Source organism: Seriola dumerili, unplaced genomic scaffold (assembly GCF_002260705.1).
Source record: "Seriola dumerili isolate Sdu_G_001 unplaced genomic scaffold, Sdu_1.0 BDQW01000068.1, whole genome shotgun sequence".
Lineage (NCBI taxonomy): Eukaryota > Metazoa > Chordata > Actinopteri > Carangiformes > Carangidae > Seriola > Seriola dumerili.
The window spans coordinates 18,439,808-18,460,165 of record NW_019174323.1 but is presented as its reverse complement, the minus strand read 5'-3'; the positions used below and the strand labels follow the sequence as shown (position 1 = coordinate 18,460,165).

General features: G+C 41.8%; 2 protein-coding genes and 1 non-coding gene across 4 annotated transcripts; 1 reads left to right on the top strand and 2 right to left on the bottom strand.

Annotated features, from left to right (window-relative positions):
- Window positions 1-813: 813 nt before the first annotated feature.
- On the bottom strand, window positions 814-886 carry trnar-ccu. Its single transcript has one exon. It is a non-coding gene; the product is annotated as a tRNA-Arg (tRNA).
- Window positions 887-1,424: 538 nt separating this feature from the next.
- Window positions 1,425-11,851, top strand: wdr45b (WD repeat domain 45B). Its single transcript, XM_022743485.1, has 10 exons — window positions 1,425-1,611; window positions 2,807-2,881; window positions 4,391-4,492; window positions 5,284-5,371; window positions 5,731-5,825; window positions 5,975-6,165; window positions 6,513-6,598; window positions 7,922-8,023; window positions 8,145-8,266; window positions 8,939-11,851. The coding sequence occupies exons 1-10, from the start codon at window positions 1,545-1,547 to the stop codon at window positions 9,043-9,045; spliced, it is 1,035 nt and encodes a 344-aa protein (XP_022599206.1). The 5' UTR covers window positions 1,425-1,544; the 3' UTR covers window positions 9,046-11,851.
- Window positions 11,852-12,110: 259 nt separating this feature from the next.
- On the bottom strand, window positions 12,111-19,490 carry LOC111220407 (forkhead box protein K2-like). Of its 2 annotated transcripts, none has more exons than XM_022743482.1 (9): window positions 19,027-19,490; window positions 17,567-17,761; window positions 17,308-17,449; window positions 16,858-17,004; window positions 15,934-16,127; window positions 15,627-15,829; window positions 15,254-15,547; window positions 14,962-15,159; window positions 12,111-13,700 (listed from the first exon to the last, which is right to left on the bottom strand). In XM_022743482.1, exons 1-9 carry the CDS (start codon window positions 19,320-19,322, stop codon window positions 13,483-13,485), a joined length of 1,887 nt encoding a protein of 628 aa, XP_022599203.1. In that variant the 5' UTR covers window positions 19,323-19,490; the 3' UTR covers window positions 12,111-13,482. The 2 variants fall into 2 exon arrangements, with proteins under 2 accessions (XP_022599203.1, XP_022599204.1); XM_022743483.1 differs by having other exon boundaries at window positions 15,254-15,511.
- Window positions 19,491-20,358: the final 868 nt, after the last annotated feature.

The window sequence follows — 20,358 nt, the reverse complement described above, 5'->3', positions numbered from 1 at the left end:
GCTGGATGTAAGGCAGGTGTGGAGCGTTCAGAAGCTCAATTAGTTTGGACCCAACGGTGAAAGAAATGAGCAGCCGCCTTGTGACCAGTAAGCAACCGGAGATGATCAGATTTGTCTTTACAGCTTTACAACTAAGAACATTTTGTAATGTAACTGTAGGAAAAGCACAGTTGTAAATAATAAACAATGTTTGAGCTCCATTTAGCTGCTTCAGTTTCAGGGTTGAGGTATTGTGTGTGCTGCTTTGCTGTCACACTGTCATGTCTCAACTGAGACACTTGATTAGGGCGGTGCCATTGTTAATATTAGTAACATGCTTTTCCTGCTATGACAAATTGCTATTATAAAATGTTTTGTGGTGAAAAAAGTCTATTCAAAAGTGCAAAAATGTATCAATTAAAACTTTATAATAAGCAAAACAAGCTATTCAAATCGCTTTTACCAACAAACCACAGTAAAGTCAATATCATTATTTAAACATGGTCACTGGGCAAAAGTTTCAAAGCATACCTTTTTATAAGTTCATGTCATCCACCTATTTTTAAAGGAAAATTGATAGATTTTGAAAATGACTATTGAAATATACTATCCCACAAGGAGCCTCAAACTACTCTGTATCTGCCATAGGATTAATTAGTATTAATCCCTGAAGCACATAGATACTTCTATAAATGAATGCATAACCAAATCAATAAATTGCTTAGCAGTATAATACATTACGAAAACGCTTGTAATATAAATTTATTAGGATAAGTTAATGTTTGTTTATTTTATTCCATGTGAAGACATTTTTATGTGACCTCTAAAAGTTTTCACCCCAGATGGGACTCGAACCCACAATCCCTGGCTTAGGAGGCCAGTGCCTTATCCATTAGGCCACTGGGGCTGTGTAACTAAGACTATTCAATATTTTCAATTTATAGTACACCCTTTTCCAAATAAGCACAAATCTGACTGTCTTCTAAGCTGCTAAACTAAAGAAGCTACATCCAATTAACATGACTGATTGTTATTTGTAAAGCTAAGGTCACCAAAGCTAAGGTCACCAAAAACCTCTAGCTCCATCAGTAGTTTCCCCTTGAATCTTTTGTCTTTGGCCAGTCCAACGTGTCAGTTAACTCAGTAACAGTAACGCTGGTGGTACACTTAACCGAAATCATCTGTAATTAGCATGCCGAGGAACTATAACCTATTATCGATCATCGATTCGGCTGCCTAGGTCGTTATAAAACTCTTCTTTAATCAGTACTTGTATCACTAGAATTTGAAATTTTTTCTTCTAGGTAATCGAATTAATGAAGATAAGAAATTAAATTAAATTATTTCACTGTTAAATATCTGCCCAAATACGTCAACGAAGTCCAGTGAAAACTCCCTTTGATCCTGGCTGGTGACATCTCACTCCAAGCAGGAACCAGCCTCAGTTGTTTTCCTTCTCTCTGCCCCGCAGACTCCGAAGGAATGGTAGCCGGTTAGCTCATCAGGCAGCAGCGGTTGGATTAACTTGTTAGCGTTGTTTGGTATTCGGTTGTTCTGGTAAAATAATGAATTTACTACCGTCTAATCCTCACGGGAATGGGCTCCTTTATGCTGGATTTAACCAGGATCATGGTAGGAAGCAGCACTGTCATGCTTTTTTCTACCAGATGGAAATTAGTAGCGCCGTTGGTGCTAAGCTAACGTTGCTAACCCGATGTCTTTCGAGTTAATAAATTAACCACAACATTATGTAACAACAACAGCTTTACATTTTCTACGCTTGAAACTGTCTATTGATTACACTGCTGTTCCGTTGTTATTCTGTTAACTACTGAACACTAAGTTAACGTTAGCTTTAGCTAACCCATTGGACCGAAGCTAGCCAGCTAATGTAGGTTTTTCGTTTTCAACCAGCACATAAGTCAGCTAACGGGCTAATGTTAAGTTAACATAACAAGGGTTGTTAAGTTAGACACAAATATGTGGTTAACATTTAAGTACTCAGATAAGAAGTGTGTATTGGTAGTTACTGGTGTGGGCGAAGTTAGCTTAAAAGCTAATGTTGGCTGAATTTCAAACGACCATCATACGAGCCGTGCCTTGGTTACCATAACGGCTCACACTAGCTAGGTAACGGCTAGCTACGACAAGTTTAGCAGTATTTTGTGCTACTTTTATGTGAATCCATTTACAAGTAAAGCCCGTTGTTCGATTGTGTCGCCAGGCTTCAGTTGTACACATAATATTTGTTACTCGGTGACGTTACACAGTAAAACTCAGCCCTGTTTAAATGCTCTTCGCTCCCCACCCACACATTTACACAGGCCGTAAAGTTAGTGTTTTTCTCTACATTTCTTTTTCTCTACTGTCTGACTGAACAATGATTTTAATTAAAGCACCGGGGCTAATTAGCTGCGTCAGAAGTGAAAGTAGTGTAACGTTATAACGGTTAAGTGACCAGAGACCTTACGTGACCCATCAACGAGCCATGGCGGCCCACATCACTGTCATCACTCCGTCAAGAAACAACTGTGTCCCAGTTTCATATAAATTTCACCGGAGGTTAATCATTTATCCCAGGCTCCCTGTCAGCTCTCTAGTTGTTTAAGGCCGCTCTTTGATCAGTGTACCCGGTCAGCTCCACTAAAATGAGCCTCCCAGTGTCCCCGTGCTGTCCCTACTGTGAAGACAGAGGGTGTTTGGGTTGTTTTCATTTGAATGATATTTGTGAATAAGCCCCGATATGACAACAGCAGCTGTTGATTAATGTTATCTGAAGCTGGTGATTGATTTCTGGTTGCTGTTCTGTGTCTGTGTCTCTCTCCAGGATGCTTTGCCTGTGGAATGGAGAATGGATTTCGTGTGTACAACACAGATCCTCTCAAAGAGAAGGAGAAACAAGGTAATGAGCTCTATACACATCAATGTTTAATAGTTGGTAGAAAAGAATATTTGACGTTTTGTTTGGAGACACAAAATCCAAAATGTAATATTTTGATACAGTCCAGCCCAAATATCATGGTACATTATATTATCGCCAGGAGGTTTGAATAACTAATATAATTATATTATTGTATTTTATGGTTCAGGTATAAGCAAAGCTGCCACTAAACAGCAGTTCAAAATTTTGTTTACCGCATGCCAAGGTACAATGTACAGGAAGCAAAGCAGTGAAATGAGGGTCAAATGATATTATGAAAAATCCATATGCTGGGAAATATCACTAGTTGACACTAGACACATTGGCTGTTAGCAGTGAAGACAGTATATTGACACTTAAAGCATTGTTTTTTTTGTTTGTTTTTTCTATTTAACCTTTATTTTACCATACTTGTTTACTATATTTGTTTCAAACTGAAACTTGTGACAGATTGACGTGTTAAGTTTGTCAGCCTCTGCTCTGTCAGCTCTGTAACAAGCTTCACAATTGATTAAAAAGAACAACAAAAAAAGATGATAGTGGACTGGGTGAAACAGAGTAACAGCTGGCAAAACCGCACACAATTTTTGAATAAATTGTTCTATTTATTTGCTATGTTATGGTTTTGCTCATTATCTTAAATAAAAGCAGTGTGATTTAGGTCTAGATTTTTTTTTATCAGACCAGAACAAGAACGGGTCGGTCTGTGTTTAGATGCCCTGCGTGTTTAGTCTCATCTGTTCCCTCCAGAAACGTTTTAGACAGAGCAGATCCCTGTTTAATTGGTTGATTGATTTATTGAATAATGGCAGGAGGACAGGATGATACAGTTTTGTTTTAATGTATAATTAAAATACAAACTTTACTGGGGAGATACTGTAAATAACACAGTCCCATTCATTACAGATTATTAACCTGGCAACAGCTGATTGAGGAAACATTTGAAACTTTGCCTCCAGTGATAACAGAACATCGCTCAGCAGTTGACAGATAATTTGAACTCCTTGTTCAGAGCTTTTCAGCCTATGTGAGCAGAAAAAAAAAAATCAAACCAGGCAGTTCTGCTACACACAGGAACACAGTTTTGTGACAGAAGTGCAACCCCTAAAGTGTGGAGGGATATAAGACGGAAGCTAAAAATATGACTCAGCTCATGATCTGCTGCAGGATCACTTCTCCAATTCACTGGATTTAACTAATGTAGGCGAGGGGTTGACTAATTCACAGGATCCAGTGAGCCTTTTCTTTCTCTGCTGATCCTGCTGCAGGTCTTTGATGACAGGTCTTTACGGTAGAAACTCTCTGCTGCTAATGTCACACGTTGTACACAGAGAGGAGCCCAGTCTGACGGAGGGATTCAGAGGATGAATAAGCAGTCCCGATTATTAGCATGCTGCAAATGTCGTTCATTTAATAATGAGCACGAATTACTGTTTTTAACAGATGTACTCGTTATTATTGATGTTACCAGACAGTGACTTTACCTTTCAGAGTTCCTGGAGGGGGGGGTCGGCCATGTGGAGATGCTGTTCAGGTGTAACTATCTAGCGCTGGTGGGAGGAGGGAAGAAACCCAAATATCCAACTAACAAAGGTCAGCAGTTTTGATACATCAGCATCATTGGTATTAAAAAGTCCTGAACTTCATATTTAAAAGTCTTGAATGTGTTTTCTTGTAATGCTGGAGATCAAATGTTTTTGTTGTAAACTCGTTGTTCAGTCAACATCATCAGACCTGGAGCTGGTTTCACAAAGACAAGACTTTGACTCTTAGATACAACAAACAGTCAGACTTCAGGTGGACTGAGTCTGAATTCACCTGTTGCACAAAGTCGTTTAATTGGTTTAAATCTTAAGCTGGACTGTTATGTGTTATAACTGTAATGTCAGCAAACCACAAATTATGAGCCATGTTTTCCTGTTTTCTGTTGTTGGGTGCTACTGGTCAGCGCAGGTGTCATTGATTGTTACCATGGTAACAATGGTCTTTAGCCTTAGTTAGCCTGGGAGTAAGGTGTCTAATGTTTTTGGCTTAAAATGAGTCAGTCTGTGTTTTTGTGACTGACATCAAACTGATCTGTGATCAGAACTAAGACTGGACCACAGACCAGTCTGAAACATCTCTGTGAAACCAGCTACTGTAGCAAACACTGTCACCACTGCTAGCTACAGTAGCTAGCAAGTTCTTCCACCCAGAATGGACGTGTGATTGAATGTCAGGTCATACTGATTTAATTATGTCATTAGGAATTATTGTTACATAGGGCTGTTAGAATGACGCTGGCTCCTATTAAAGATGTATAAAAAGTCAAAGTTAATTTGATTGAAGGATGAGCGCTGCAGAAATGTTTTTAATGTGACTGTGGTTTTTTTCCTGGTGGTCAGTGATGATCTGGGACGACCTGAAGAAGAAGACAGTTATTGAAATCGAGTTCTCGACAGAAGTGAAGGCGGTGAAGCTTCGACGTGACAGGTAAAAAAAAAAAGAAAGATAAAAAGATGCTGCTTCATCAGTCCAAGTCTCTTCTGTCAGTTTGTGGGTGAAATGAATTTGATCATTAGAGACGAGTGCTGTGTACTTCAGTAGTGAGTAGGTGAGAGTTTTCCCCTTCAGGGACAGTTATAGTGTTAGCATGTGTTTCAGAAATGTCTCTCAGCCTGATCACACAGCAGTTCTGTTATAATGAAGGTGTGGTGACGATGTAACTGCACCGGTGTTTTACTTGGTTTCAAAACACCTCTTGAATTGATCTGAGCCGCCTCCGTCTTTATCGCTGCAGCTGACAGAGTAACATCACCCTCCCGTCAATGCTGGTTGTCCTTTGTTCTCAGGATTGTGGTGGTCCTGGACTCAATGATCAAAGTGTTCACCTTTACCCACAACCCCCATCAGCTGCATGTGTTTGAGACCTGCTACAACCCTAAAGGTCAGTGCACCCCGCTGAAACCCTCAGCCTCTCCAGTCACACACACCCTGACATCTACAGTTTGAATATTGTCACTCAGCTTTAGTAAAACATAAAATACAAATTGTTGACGAGTATTAAAACCAGCCTTTAACCTCTTCCTCCTCCAGGTCTGTGTGTGCTGTGTCCCAACAGTAACAACTCTCTGCTGGCGTTTCCTGGGACTCATTCAGGCCACGTGCAGATCGTGGACCTGGCCAACACAGAGAAGCCCCCCGTGGACATCCCTGCCCATGAGGGGGCGCTGTGCTGCATCGCTCTCAACCTGCAGGGCACGAGGATAGCTACCGCCTCAGAGAAAGTGTGTAACGCTTAACATGCTCGAAAATGAATAAGGGCTGCACATTAATCAAAATCGCAGGAGCTACAACTTTTTGATAAAGGATGCATTGTTAGCACCATCAGCGTCGTGGTGCTACAGAGACGCCCCGGCCTACAAATCATATTCTCCACACGTAAAGGAACATGTTTGTTTGACTCAAAACAACCATTCCAACTGAAATCGCAATATCTGCAAAATAATCACAGTCACCTTTCGTTTTTTTTCTTTTTTCTTTTTTTTTTTTTTACATATTGTGCAGCCCTAAAATCAACTTCTCCAGTTGTTGTGTTGTTTGTTGTGACTAATCCGTGGCTCCGTGTTTCCAGGGGACTCTTATAAGAATCTTTGACACGTCTGCGGGTCAGCTCATACAGGAGCTGAGACGAGGCTCTCAGACAGCCAACATTTACTGGTGAGCACCGAACAAAGATGCATCTGTACCAACAGCATGGCATCAGTTTTGTCTTTTTGTTCATGCTTGTAACCTCCGACCGACAACATAGAAAGGTGAAAATATACACGATGTTGATGTGGAAGATCGCAGCAAACATCTGCAGAGTTGTCAAACGAGATCAGCTCCTTCTACCTGACAACTGGAAGGCGAAGCAGCTGTTCTACCTGCTCTCCTCATCCTGTCTGCAGCCTTTACCAGAGTACTCGCCCTCCCCACAAACACATACAGTGCATTGACAGTAGCTGCAGCAGGAATGAGAGTTACAGACATGAACAGTCATGAAAAGTTAATGCAACACTACGTGTGTCTGAGAGAAGAGAAGGATTCTGGTTCACAACTGGTTGAGTTTTAACTACTGGTCTCTTTATGGTCCAAGTTTTCCATTAGACTTTAAGTTATGGTTCACACAGTGGTTAAATGAAGTTCAGTGTCATTTCCATTCATGACTGAGGAGAAAGAAAAACAAAACCACAGCAGTGACCTTTACGAAGCATCAACAGGCCTGTGAAATGATGAAGAAAATGGAAGTTGTTTTTAACTTGGACCTGGTTCAGGACTTCACCTTTAACACCTTTAGTGTCATGTTTGTGTGCAGGTTGTTGTAAAGCAAATGAGTGATGGTCACATGATCAACAGAGCGGGTGTGATAGCTTTACTTGACCTATAAAGCTGCATGTTGTAACAGTGAAACAGTATTTCAAAATAAAAACAGTCTTCCAGAAATTCACTAATCTTACAGCTCCTCCAGTGTAAAGGTCTGTGTCCATGTGTAGTGTGATTATAGATCAGCTCTAGCTTCTATATTAATACTGTGAAAGTATCAAAGCCTCAGTCCACAGAGAAATGCACACAGCCTGTATTCAGAAACTGAGCCTTAAAACCAGCCGTCAGGACTTCTGGTAAAATGTGTTATTTCTTCTCTCAAAAGTGACATCTCACTTTAAAAGTCACGTTTTTTTGCTTGTTTTTTATTTCACCACTTTGACCCCCTCAGAATAAATCCATGGTTTATTTTTTTTGGCCCGCAGCCCTTGAGTTGGGAACCACTGCAGTGTAGATTAATAATCCCACACTCACTTTGTGGTGATCCTGTTATTATAGAAACTTGCGTTCATCCTTTTAATTATGAAGATAAGTGGTGTCACACTCGTTAAGCTGGATATAAAACTGCATATTATTATTATTTCCTGTGTTGATGTGAATGTGTTGTTGTTTCATGACCGAGCTCATGACAGGTTGTCGTTTTCTCATCCTCATGTTCATCTGGTTTTGTCTGTGCAGCATTAATTTCAACCAGGATGCGTCGCTCATCTGCGTCTCCAGTGACCACGGCACCGTGCACATCTTCGCTGCAGAGGATCCGAAAAGAAACAAACAGTCCAGGTCTGTTTCTGCACCTTTCTGCTGAATGATAATTAAAACAACTATGTTAAAGTGAATTTAACTTCTCGTGTGTGTGTGTGTGTGTGTGTGTGTGTGTGTGTGTGTGTTCGTCTCTCTGCAGCTTGGCATCAGCCAGCTTCCTTCCCAAATACTTCAGCTCTAAGTGGAGCTTCTCCAAGTTCCAGGTCCCTTCAGGTTCTCCCTGTGTGTGTGCCTTTGGGACAGAGCCCAACGCTGTCATAGGTGAGTTCAGTCTTGACTGTGATGCCAGGAACACACTTCCTGCGCTGACCAGCTGCGTCGTTGCTGCTGCAGCTCTCTCTCTCTCTTTACTTAGAGTTTTCAGGTTACGGGAATGTTGGCCTTTTTTTTTATTCTAAATTAATTTCTCATTTATTTTTGACAGAAAACGTCACTAAAACGTCTCTGTCTCCACATGCAGCTGCTAAAATGGTTAAAAAATATTCAGATTCAGTCTGGAAATAGAAGGTCGGAGCCAAAGTGTTCACGTTAGATCAACGCTAATGAACCAGAGAAAAGTCCTGTAATAAATCCTCATTCCTCTGTGTGATGGTTGTGAAGCTGTGGTTTGTGCTGCTTTATACTGAGAGGTGTTTCTGTTGTTCTTTTCCCTCCGTCAGGACGTTTTCACTGCCGCTGCCCGCTGGGCTCAAATAGCAGTTTGATCCATTTCCAGTTAAATCTACAGCAGAGTCAAGTGTGCACTGTAGATGAGATGTGGGTTGTGTTACCGTGACAGTGACAGCTCAGGGCCGAAACACACTGTCTTAACTAGATGTTTAAATTTCGTTTCATTAGAACTAGAGCTGTGTGTGTGTGTCTCCGTGTGTGGGTGTCTGTGTCTGTGTGTTTGCTGACTTGTATCCTGCTCTTGTGTCTCCCTCCACCGAGCAGCCATTTGTGCTGACGGCAGCTACTACAAGTTCCTGTTCAACCAGAAAGGGGAGTGTTCCAGAGACGTCTACGCCCAGTTCCTGGAGATGACCGATGAGAAAATATGACCTTTGACCCATCTGCAGACTCACACAGCCTGTTTTTTTCCTTTTTCTTTCCTTTTTTATTTTGGAGGAGGCAGGAGAGCTCCCATGTTGCACTTCTCCTGATCTTGACAGACTCTGTAGAAGAGCATCAGATGACGGGAGGACGGACACAGACTTTGGGGGAACCTGAACAGCAGAGACGGTCAGATGGATGCAGACTTTAGTCTCTCTGGACGGAGAGACACACACTTCACTGACTTTACTCCCAAATCAAACGCAAGAGAAAAGAGGGAAAGTTATTTTTCTGAAAGGACAACTCACCGCTTTTTAAGACGTCTTCCGAGGACTTGACAGAGGATGGCTATTTTTAATCACACGGATGATTCTGATAGTTAGACGGATTGAAAATACTGAGATTTTTGTCGACTAACACCACCTAACCTAACTGTAGGGAGTGCCTCTGAGACTGGAGAGAATCTGTATGTGTGAACATATTATTGTTGTCATATATACATACGTGTGTTTGTGTATATACCAATGCACCACATCACGAAGCAGGATCAGAGGGAGGCGACTGTTTGTCTCCACCTCTGGCCTCAACGTTCACAGCAACACCTGGAACATCTGGACAGACTCTGATCCTGCTTCGTGAGGCGTCACCTAGTATTACTAGATTTTCTTATATTCACTGTATAAACACAAAGCGCCAGACTGAACTTCTAACTACGTAGAACTGTACAGAATAGTAGCAAAAAGAACATGTATGAACATGTATTTTTGTTTCGGTCTTCCTTTTTTTTTTTTTCATACATTGTGCAATATGTGTTTTCCCTCTTTGTTTTTTTTTAAGTTGAAAGGTGAGTCTGTTGTTTCTACCTGCAGAAGAAAACTGAAAGAAATAGTTCATCTGTTATTGGGAAATGTGATTGTTCCACTTCTTGCTGGATTTTGCATATTTTACAAGATCCAGACTGTTTCCCCGTTTCCAGTCTTTATGCTAAGCTAACTGCTGCTAGCTTTAGCTTCACATAGACCACACAGACACGAGTATCGAGCTTCTCCTCTAACTCGTGACTGAGCTCAATTCCTAAAATGTTGAACTGTTTCTTTAAGAGTGTGTGGAGGTTGAGTTTTCTTGTTTCTACCTGAACTGGAGAAGCTGAATAACCAAACACACACACACACACACACACACACACACAGATTTAAGATGAGATTTTCTACTCAACAGCTCAGATCAACCGTAAAACTATGAATATTTTAAACTTGGTTAAAGACAGCACTTCATGTTTAATGTTGATACATTAACAGCCCGAGATGATTAAATCAGAAATAGATTAATATTTGCTTCATATGCTTTTCATTGAAGAGTGTAGTGTTTGTCTACATGCCCCGCCCCCTGCCCCGCCCCTAACGGCCATAAATTCAGCTAATGTAAATCAGGGAATCTGAAGTGCTTTGTCAAACCTAAGTTCAGTTCAGTTTTCATGTAGAATTCATGTTTTCATTTTTCATGTTACATGACAGTTTTTGTTGATTCAGTGCAAAAAAAAAAAAAAAAACACATTTCAATTTGTGTTACTTTCTACATGGGATTGTAAATCTGCAGGTGTCACACACACACACACATACACACAGTGACCACAGTAGGACGCTGCACAAACTGAAAAGCCAACACAGTCAGAAAGATTGTAAAACCTGCATTTAAATCTGTGAATAAAATTTAACATCTGCTTTTACAGTTACTCTGTCTGGACTCCTTCAGGCCGGCTGCAGCCTCCACCTCGTCCACAGCTCTTTGAATATCGACTAAACCGAGGTAACAACTCATCAGCATTAATGAGCTGTGTCCTCATTCCACTAGAAGTGCTAATTGTTTACGGTATATTCTCATGTTATACTTTTTTGGGTTTAATATACTACAAGTCAAAATACTTTATCTTCTACTAACAGGATATATGTACGTGTGAATGCAAAAGCAACTGAGATGTGACTTTAGAAAACCACAGCTAGCAAAGGGTTTTTCCCAAAAGTAGTTTTCTTCCGCTTAAATTTTTTCCAGCTTTTCCTTTTCCTTCGTTTTGTTGCATTGTGGGTGAAAAGTGCATCAATAAACAGCACAGAGTTTTTTGTTAGTCACGAAGGGACTGGGATTACACTTTAATTTGTCACCTCTCAGGTGTGAACGTGCTGCACACCTGCACTTTAAGTGTGTAGAAAGGTACACCGATCACTTGGAGGGAGTGATAGTGATCATTGGCTTGGGTCGATATTCGATAATATCAAATGATATTTTCTAATATGCCCCCCCCCTGACAACATTGTATATCTCGTGGTGATGTGACGGTACATGTATTTGTGCCGTTCAGTTCGGGACGTCCGGTTCGGTTTGCGTTGTGATCCAAATGAATAAAAGAATAAAGGCAAAAAAACAGATCTGCCCTTTCTGCAGATAAATGTGGAGACATTAATCCTTATTATTAAATGTTGGATATCGCCCAGGTCTAACAGCCGACAGTTCACTCCCTTCAGATCAGCTGTTAACACTTTAGTCTCTGGACACGATCAGACGACTCCAAACTACAAACCGCCCCCCTTCGACTTTTTACCAGTCACCTCCAGTTGTGGAGGAACCAGTGAGTCAAGCTGTCGGTGTTCAGAGGAAGCCTGTCCACCCTGTGGTCCACACACTTCCTGGATCGGCCTGAACACTTTACAGCACGTCTTCCCTCTACTCCAGATGTTAACTCTTAATCAGCTGGATGACTTCATCGTTTATTGTCTCTGACGGACAGAAAGAAAAGGATTCTTCACACAAACAGATTTCAGTTTGTGTTTGCCCAAAGAAATACGAACCAAGAGGTTGTTTGTGTTTTAAATAAATTTATAAAAAAAAAAAAAAAAAAAAAAAAAATTTTTTTTTTATTTTTTTTTTTTTTTAAAAAAAATTAAAAAAAAAAAAAAATTTTTTTTTTATTTTTTTTTTTTTTTAAAAAAAATTAAAAAAAAAAAAAAATTTTTTTTTTATTTTTTTTTTTTTTTAAAAAAAATTTAAAAAAAAAAAAAAAAAAAAAAAAAGCATTTACCCACGGAAGCAAGAACAAACACCTATCACTTGTTTTTCCTCGTGTAACATAGAATACAATCTGAATAGACTTCTCTAGTAGCCTGAACAGAATAAAATAATCAAGCAAAGAGACGGCCAACGTCAACACAAAGATAACAAACAGCCAATGATGACGGGAAAAACTGAGAACAAATAAAAATACAAAAAAAACAAAAATAAAAACGAACTAAGAGGGTTAAGTGCAGCACTGGTCAGAATCATATAGCGTAGATTCAGTCTAAATTTTCTTCAGTTCCATATTCAGTTAAATCTGCTCAAGTACATTGTCTCTAGATCCGTAACATGCAAGCTCGATGAAGCATATGGTCAAATACGCATGGGAATATACTTTTTTTTATCTCATAGGATATTTGTAAAATATGAAAAAATCTGTAGATGTACAGTGATAAAGAAATTTCATTTGCATGAATGAGCAGAGAAAAGAACATCCACTCCATAGATAGTGTTTTCTTTAAAAGGCAAAAAAATAAAAAAAAATGAAAAGAAAGGAGACTACATTCATTTCACTGAACAAAGAGTCCACATACAAAAACAAAAAAACAAAGGATTCCCAAAATATCATGTTGTCATGTGTTGTTTAAATGTTCTTAAAGACCCCACTTATAGCTTTTATTGTCTTAATTATTACTAGATAGTATCTGTGCCTTGGGAAATGGAGAAACACTCAAAAAAGATCCACAGATACACTTGTACAACGGAATACTGCATATCTACTCACGACTGGGTTAGGTAGGTCGACATGGAGGCTAGCTGCCGAAGATGGGAATGTCCACACGTACGTACACACACTTCCCTTAGCGGAATACATGACTGGTGATTTCACTCTGTCGCGTTCTCTATCCGACACACAGTTAAGCGCTCGTCTTGTAATGCTACCAGGATCAGGCTCCTTTTCCTTCTCCGTTCTTTGGGGAGGGTCACATGTCTTTTTCTTTTTTTTTTAAATTCTTTTTTCTCTCTCTCATCTGGAAATCTGGATTTATGTTGAATCTAGTTTTTCTTCCTGCAGAATCTTCTTGCCATCTGGGTCTCAAACGTCAGGGTTTCACAGTCATCAGCGCCTCTTCTTTACTTCCATTTTCAATTTGGTCTCTAGTTTTTGCATCATATTTCGTGGTCTTAAATATATGGAAGAGGAAGAGTGAGGTTGGGGGGGGGGGTTGAGGAAGTTTTGCACATTCTGTAGTCCCGTTTGTGTTTCCACGTCTCTTCTCTTTTTGGCACCTTGAAGTAGATGATGACCAGGTAGGATGGGGGGGGTGTGGGGGGCGGAAGGTGTGAGGCTCAATGCATACAGGAGAGCAGGGGCCGGGAGGCAGATCAGGGGGAGGCTACTTGTCGCCGACCTGTTCACTGACCCCGCCTTCTCCAGCTCTGTCCGTGGTACCGTTGTTGTTGTTGGCGGCGGCCGCCTCGCCGCCGTTCTCTTCCTGCGTCTTCACCCTCTTTGACTCAGGCTGGTCCTGCAGTTCTCCGTTCTGCCTCTTGGTGGGGAGGGAGGCGGAGGCGGAGGCGTGGGCCGCCAGGAGGTGGAGAGGATTCGCAACGGCTGCAACAAAGACGACAGGAAGTATTAAAAATGAGACACCGTGTGACCGCGTCACTAATCTCTCACATCCAACATATAAACGACTCATCATGTTCGTTCTGCTGCTAAAACTAGAACTGCTTTTAAATATTATTTAAGATAGATAGAAATAAGATTTAAGGTGTTACACAGACTTCACCTGTCAGAGTCTGAACCGTCTGAAATCTATTCTAATATTGTGACTTTACATCTTCCTTGTCTTTAAACAGAAGAGACGAGTGGAGGAACGATCAGCTGTATAATTGATCAGTCACAGAAGATAAATGTGATAATTAGTGTTTTAAACTCTCTGACTCCAGGTTCTCAGCTGCCACTGTCTGATGCTTCTTTGTCAGAAACAGGAAGTCTGATCAATTAAATCAATTATTTTAGACATTTTAGTTGCAGCTCTAAAATGAGTCAAATTTAAAACGTTATTTCAAATAAATTTTGCTGTTCTATTTTATTATTAATTCACCTTTTAAAGACAACATCAGTAGACATCATGTTTTACTGAGCCAGTTTCCTGATCGTTTCCACTTCGACTCTGAACCTTTTAAAACTTCTTACAGTTTACGGCTCTGTTCACACGGTGACTTTTAACCTGTTTAACCTTTAACCTCCGTTTTATGCTTTTATGACATTGTTCTAAACCTTGATGTGTCGCCTCACCTCGTTACCATCTCCATGTTTTATGCTTCTTACTGTAAACTGGCTTCTCTGCCGCTGGTTATCTTTCAAAAATAATAATGTGACTTCCTCTTATGAGTCAAGGCTGAAACGTTTTTTTGCAGAAAAACCCTTTCCAACAATAAAAGCCCCGCCCAGCTGATCCTGACACGCCCAGGCTGAGAGACCGACTTGTTCTCAACCTGGAGCTCGTGAGATTATGTTCGGGGGACACAGGACGGTAAATAAGTAAAGTTTTGAAGAGTGGATCCCTGTTTTGTTTTCATGCACATGTGAACATGTAGGCGACATGTTACACTGATAATCAATTTAATGCTGATGCACTGATCGATAACTGGTTGGAGAAACACACAAAGAAGCAGAAATACATGCAGGGAAGAAGGTGACAGACATGGATGTGAAATGTTTTGTGCACATCACAACTCTTCAATACACCTAGCTTCGTTCTCAGCTGTTCATATGATGACACTGATCACATGACAGATCGATGTGCTATGTAAGGAAACAGGAAACTCAGACACACTGTGTGTGTGTGTGTGTGTGTGTGTCACACCTGTGCTAGCTGCAGAACTGATGGGGACGAGATGGGTCCCGTTTTGTGTGATGGCCTTTATAGGGAGCTGGTGCTGACCGAGTGGAGCTTGCTGCACGATGGTAACTGTCGTCAGGGGAGTGGCCTGAGAGCTCTGGATGATGCGACTGACTCCGCCTAAAGACGAGGCGGTGATGGATGGAACCGGCTCCACTTTCACTGCACAGGGAGGGAAACTCGCATCAAACTCCACACACACACACACACACACACACTGAGGTATGTAACAACATGAACGTGACTCCGGTCTCACCTTTGATCTCCTTGTGCTCCCCCCCTCCGTTCTCCTGAGGTTCTGTGCTCACTGTAGCAGCAGACTGTCCGCCAACAGTTGCCATGGTCACTGCGGGGATCTGGTGGACAACGTGCACCGTCTGCATGACGGGGGCGGAGCTAACCGTCGACGTTACGATGGCCGGCGTGGCCATGGTGTAGGTCACAGGCTTCATGGTCGTTTGAGGCATCTGGCGCTGCACGGCGATCAAGACCGGCTGGTTGTTGAGGGGGGAGCCTGTCAGAGGGCGGGGGCACAGGTAACTGTCAGTCACTGCAGAGATAAATATAAACTCTGTGACATCAGAGTGTTTACGTGATGCAGCTGATCTCTGTTCAATGTTGTGTCTTACCAGGGGAGTTCTGTGCAAAGCGGGCCTCTTGGATGACGGCGAGTTTGGGCTGGACTGTTGCTGTTTGGGTGGGGGCTGGTGGGGGGGTTGGCTCTGGCTCCATGGGGACAGGGGACCCCTCTCTGGAAAGGCTGTCTGGGGTCTGGACCCCACTGGAGTGGGCAGACAGTGCTCCTGTGTGGTTGGGAGAAGCTGGAGCGCTCCTGGAGGAGGAGGAACACGGCGTTAACCCCTCCACACACGTACAGGTAACAAAACTGAGAGCGTGTCTTTAAAGTAACAGCCACTGATTAAAGTGCATCTCTACCTGGAGGAAAGAGGTCCCACAGGGGTCCTGAAGCAAGGCACCCCCCTGGGCCTGCGCTTCCTGAAGGCCTGTTCTATCAGCTTGCCCTCGGAGGCGGGGTCGATCCTCCAGAACGAGCCTTTGCCCGGCTCCTCCTGAGAGCGGGCCACCTTGATAAAGTACCGGTTCAGGGAGAGGTTGTGGCGGATCGAGTTCTACGACAGCGACAAACACAACACACACACACATGAGCCGAGTGTCACACAATGTGTTTATCGTGTTTTTTTTTTTGTTTGGTCGAACAGCAGCTGAACTTCAAGTGACTGTTTAACACAGATTCAAGGACGACCAGACGACACATGAAGCACTGACTGTGATCTGCCTGTGGAAGAAAAATCTGTTTATTTGTTTACTAACAGTAAACAGTGTGTAGATGGAATGGACTGCACTTTTACGAAGCTTTTCTAGTCTCATCAACCAATATAAGCCACATTCACAACACAGCGTTTTATCCTACACATGTAGCGCTTTGCTAACATACATGCTAACATCCGCATGCAGTGTTATATACTTATACCTGAAACATAAAATACAAGAAACAAAGTAAGATAATATATTTATGTATATCATTGTATTTTATATGCCCCTTTTACACCTTTTACACTAAATGATAATTAATAATAAGTATTAAACTTTGAGCATCTGCCTGAACCCACACTGACATCTTCATCCAAACACTAAAAGGTATTTAATTTACAATAATATAAAAACAAAGAAATGCAGAAGCAAAAGCTGGAGGCAGAAAATGTTCAGCGTTTTCTGCTTGAACAAATTATTTAATGTCATTTGAATCATGATTAATTTAATTCACAATTTTGCATTTGACTCGACAAATGACAGGAGACATGAGTGAACAGAGTGAAAGCACACAGAGAAGACACTGACCTGCCAGCCTTTGTCAGCTGTTCTGTAGTAGGGGTAGTTCTTGGTGATGTGGGTGTATATTCCATTCAGTGTTAGCTGTTTATCCGGGGCCATGGTGATAGCTTGGACTATTAGTTGTGCATATGAATACGGAGGTTTGGAGTCGTCCTGTTGGAGATGAAAGGAAGTTAAATTCATGTTCTGCTGGGAGGAAATTTGTTTTGTTGGTGACGAGGCGACACTCCAGACACACACACACACACACACACAGATTCAGACTCTGTATCCAAAGTCTGTGTTGTTGCGAGTGTTATGCAATTTTTAGACTTCAATGAGTAACCCAGGATGTTCACAGCGCTCAAATCCGGCGAGATTTCTCTGAAGTCTTCCGCCTTCATCATGCAACTCCGAACAACATTCATCCATTTTTTACCCACTTCTCATTCCTTCCCTGCACCGTGTCTCTCTCACCTTTGGGCTGTCTTCACCTGAGGCCTCCTTGTCGTTCTCTGATTGGGAGTTGTCTCCTATAAGGTCAGAGGCCAGGACGCGGCCTGTCCTGTAGCTGGAGAGTCCTGCCCCCCGTGGACTCGATGGACAGGAGTTTGCTGCACTGTAAAAACAATAAAGAAACATCTGTGAGAAACTGACATCTGGAAAACAAACGACAAAATCACAGAATTTACACCATATTGTCACCGTGCACTCGACTGGCTGAACCCGCTCTCACCTGATGGTGCCGGTGGGCGAAGGCAGTGGGCTCATGAGGTGGGCGATGTTGTCAGGAATGTTTATGGTCAGTGGGGAAATTTGGGGTTGGACGGGCTTGACCGGTGATTCCGGCACGTTCCTTGGCTCCTTCTTATCACTGGACAGGGCTGTGAACGTGATCTTTATACTTGTGCTAGGGAACCGGAAACAACACCTGAGAATGAAACACAAGCACAGGCAAAACATTAGTGTGTCCATACATCCATTTGAATTACTGTGCATTTGTATGAGTGGGAAATTATGCTTATTACAATGTTATTGTACAGATAAGCCTCCTGCCTGGCAACAAGCAGGCCAAGGTCTAACTGAAGCCCAGAGAGGAGCACTGAGATTCAGCCTCAGTTTAAAAATGGACTTCCACCATGACTATTATATAACAGATCATGTCTAACATGTCTAATTTATTATTAATGGGGTATATTTGGACCAGCTGCTGACACCTTAAAATGAATGACTACTATGGAGTGGTGACAAAAATCAACAACATATTCTACATTGACATTTAATACGTTTCCATGGTAAATATGAGTTACTACAAAAACAATGAGTTTCAGGACAAACAAGCTGAGCAGTGTAAACACCGACGGGTACATGAAGCCAAGTTGACATTGAGCCAGATCAAACTCACAACAGCACAACCCTTAGCTTCACAGCTGTCATTATGATGCTAATATTCGACTGTACCGATAATAAACAACAACAATTCATCACCAGTCTTTAAATAACAAAGTACATGTCGGAAACATTTCCTACAAAAGCACAAATTCAACTCTAAGCTCGTGTTGGTGGCATGTTAGCTAGCAGTTGGGTGTTAGCCCAAATACAATAAGTTACCAAAGTAAACCAAACTCCATTACAAATTTTAGTTTTTTTTATGTTGCTTATTTAAGTATCCACAAATACAAACACCAAAGAGCACATAGTAAGATAGTTTTAAATCATTATGTGCCACTCTGCAATTCGGCATATATCACACACAGAACAACAGTAACAATAAACATCTGATTCTTTGAATGTAAGAAGCTAGGTTCCACATTAAGGGCAACAGGGAACTAGTTGCTAGCTTAGAGCATGACTGTCTGGTGTGTCACTGAGGGCTGCTAGGAGGACTGCATGTACGCCGAATAAACCGCAACACCCAAATAATTAACACACCGGTTCGAATCAGTTTAAAAGTGCTTTTTTGTGTTTGGTAATCACCAACAACATGGTAAAATTAGCATATTTGGCATGGAGGTTTAACGTGACGTTATCGCCACACAAGCGAGCAGCACGTATCAGGCTCGGTGTTGCTTGACACAACACGTGCAACACCGCTGCGGGATAACAAAACAATAACAACACGTTAACCCACAAATCCGTAGATGATTTTTTTTTTTTTTTCCTACTACAAGCAAACAGGTCATGTGTGAGTCTTACATTCGTGGAAGCTGGAGAGGTGGAGCCCCTCTTCTCTGGAACACCCCATCAACAAACACCCCGTTTTTTCCCAGGCATCGGAGGTAGAATTCCCCCGTGCCGGTGCCGTCCTCTCCTGCGGTGAATATTTCGAGGTGCCGCCGGGAGATGAAGCTGGAGTGTCCCATGCTGACGTCCACCGAGCCCTGCGAGGAGTTCCGGCCGATGGTCACCGACCTTTTCTTCATCAGATACTCGAATTCTCGGCCCTCTAGCCGGGCTACCGCCGACCCCGACATCCCGCTTACCACCGCCATCTTCTGAGGTATCCGGTGGAGATTTGGAAATGTGTATTGAGCGCGAACGTACGAGCGGTTGCAGGGAAGTGAAGAGGGGGTATTTTTGGTTTAGTGGGGAAAAAAAGGGGGGGATCCAATTTTACACCGTGGAGAATTTGGCTAGGAACGTGCCAGACCGGGGACACAGCGGCTCCGACCCACCGCCGCGAAGCAGAAGAAAAAAAAGAGCAGAGCCGACCAATCACACGCGGCCAAACGGGCGGAAGTAGCGCGACAGACAACCCCTTCGACCAATGGGGAACCGGCCTGGGTAGGCAGATGTGTGGTGTTTACCAATGACAACAATAATAAAAATAGCCGTAGAAAATGGAGTTCGGTTGCACCGCAGGCTGACACGCAGATGGATGGAGGGAGGGAAAAGGCGGCGCAGTGATTTGAAGGAGGGGGATTCGATGTGAGATCACAGATGTGTTTTCTGCACCAAACGTATCAGTCTTCATGAATAAATAAATTTAAATAAAATAAAATAAATAAATTAGATTTGTTGGCCTTTAAAAAAACATTCAAGTCTTCAAACATGCAATAACTGATTCTTGGACACTTGAAGGCAGCAGGAACAAAATACTGACATATTAACTTTAGATTATTTAGTATTACACATCCTGCAGATATGAAGCTAATATTAGCTTGTGTAGGAGCAGTTTTAGTTAACTAAAACTGCTCCTACAGCTTGTATTTAGGGTTGTGTCTGTGTTGAATGTAAGTGCGACATCTTCTTTAAGCTTTAAGAATTAGCAGCATTTGCTCTCAGTGATGGTGGTGTTTCCAATGTTCATGTGGGATAAATCTACTTAAATAAAAATGCAATCATGGCTTAATCCTCTGCTTTTATTTTGCTCTCCACCAAAATATCTGGCTACATTAATTAGACCAGCTTTAAAAGCTGTGTGTCCTAGTAAGAAAGCATCCAATATAATCTCTAATTTTGGATTTAATTGAGTTTCTCTATTTGTGATGCAATTATTAGTCATTTAACATTAAATTTTTATTCATT

Excerpts from the sequence above, each read along its gene's own strand:
- wdr45b (XM_022743485.1), top strand. The coding sequence starts at position 1,545 with ATGAATTTACTACCGTCTAATCCTCACGGGAATGGGCTCCTTTATGCT. Across the intron at positions 1,612-2,806 it reads TGGATTTAACCAGGATCATG|GATGCTTTGCCTGTGGAATG; the intron begins GTAGGAAGCAGC and ends GTCTCTCTCCAG. Across the intron at positions 2,882-4,390 it reads CAAAGAGAAGGAGAAACAAG|AGTTCCTGGAGGGGGGGGTC; the intron begins GTAATGAGCTCT and ends TTTACCTTTCAG.
- LOC111220407 (XM_022743482.1), bottom strand. The coding sequence starts at position 19,322 with ATGGCGGTGGTAAGCGGGATGTCGGGGTCGGCGGTAGCCCGGCTAGAG. Across the intron at positions 17,762-19,026 it reads CCTCTCCAGCTTCCACGAAT|GTGTTGTTTCCGGTTCCCTA; the intron begins GTAAGACTCACA and ends TTTCATTCTCAG. Across the intron at positions 13,701-14,961 it reads CAGTTCTGCAGCTAGCACAG|CCGTTGCGAATCCTCTCCAC; the intron begins GTGTGACACACA and ends TCTTTGTTGCAG.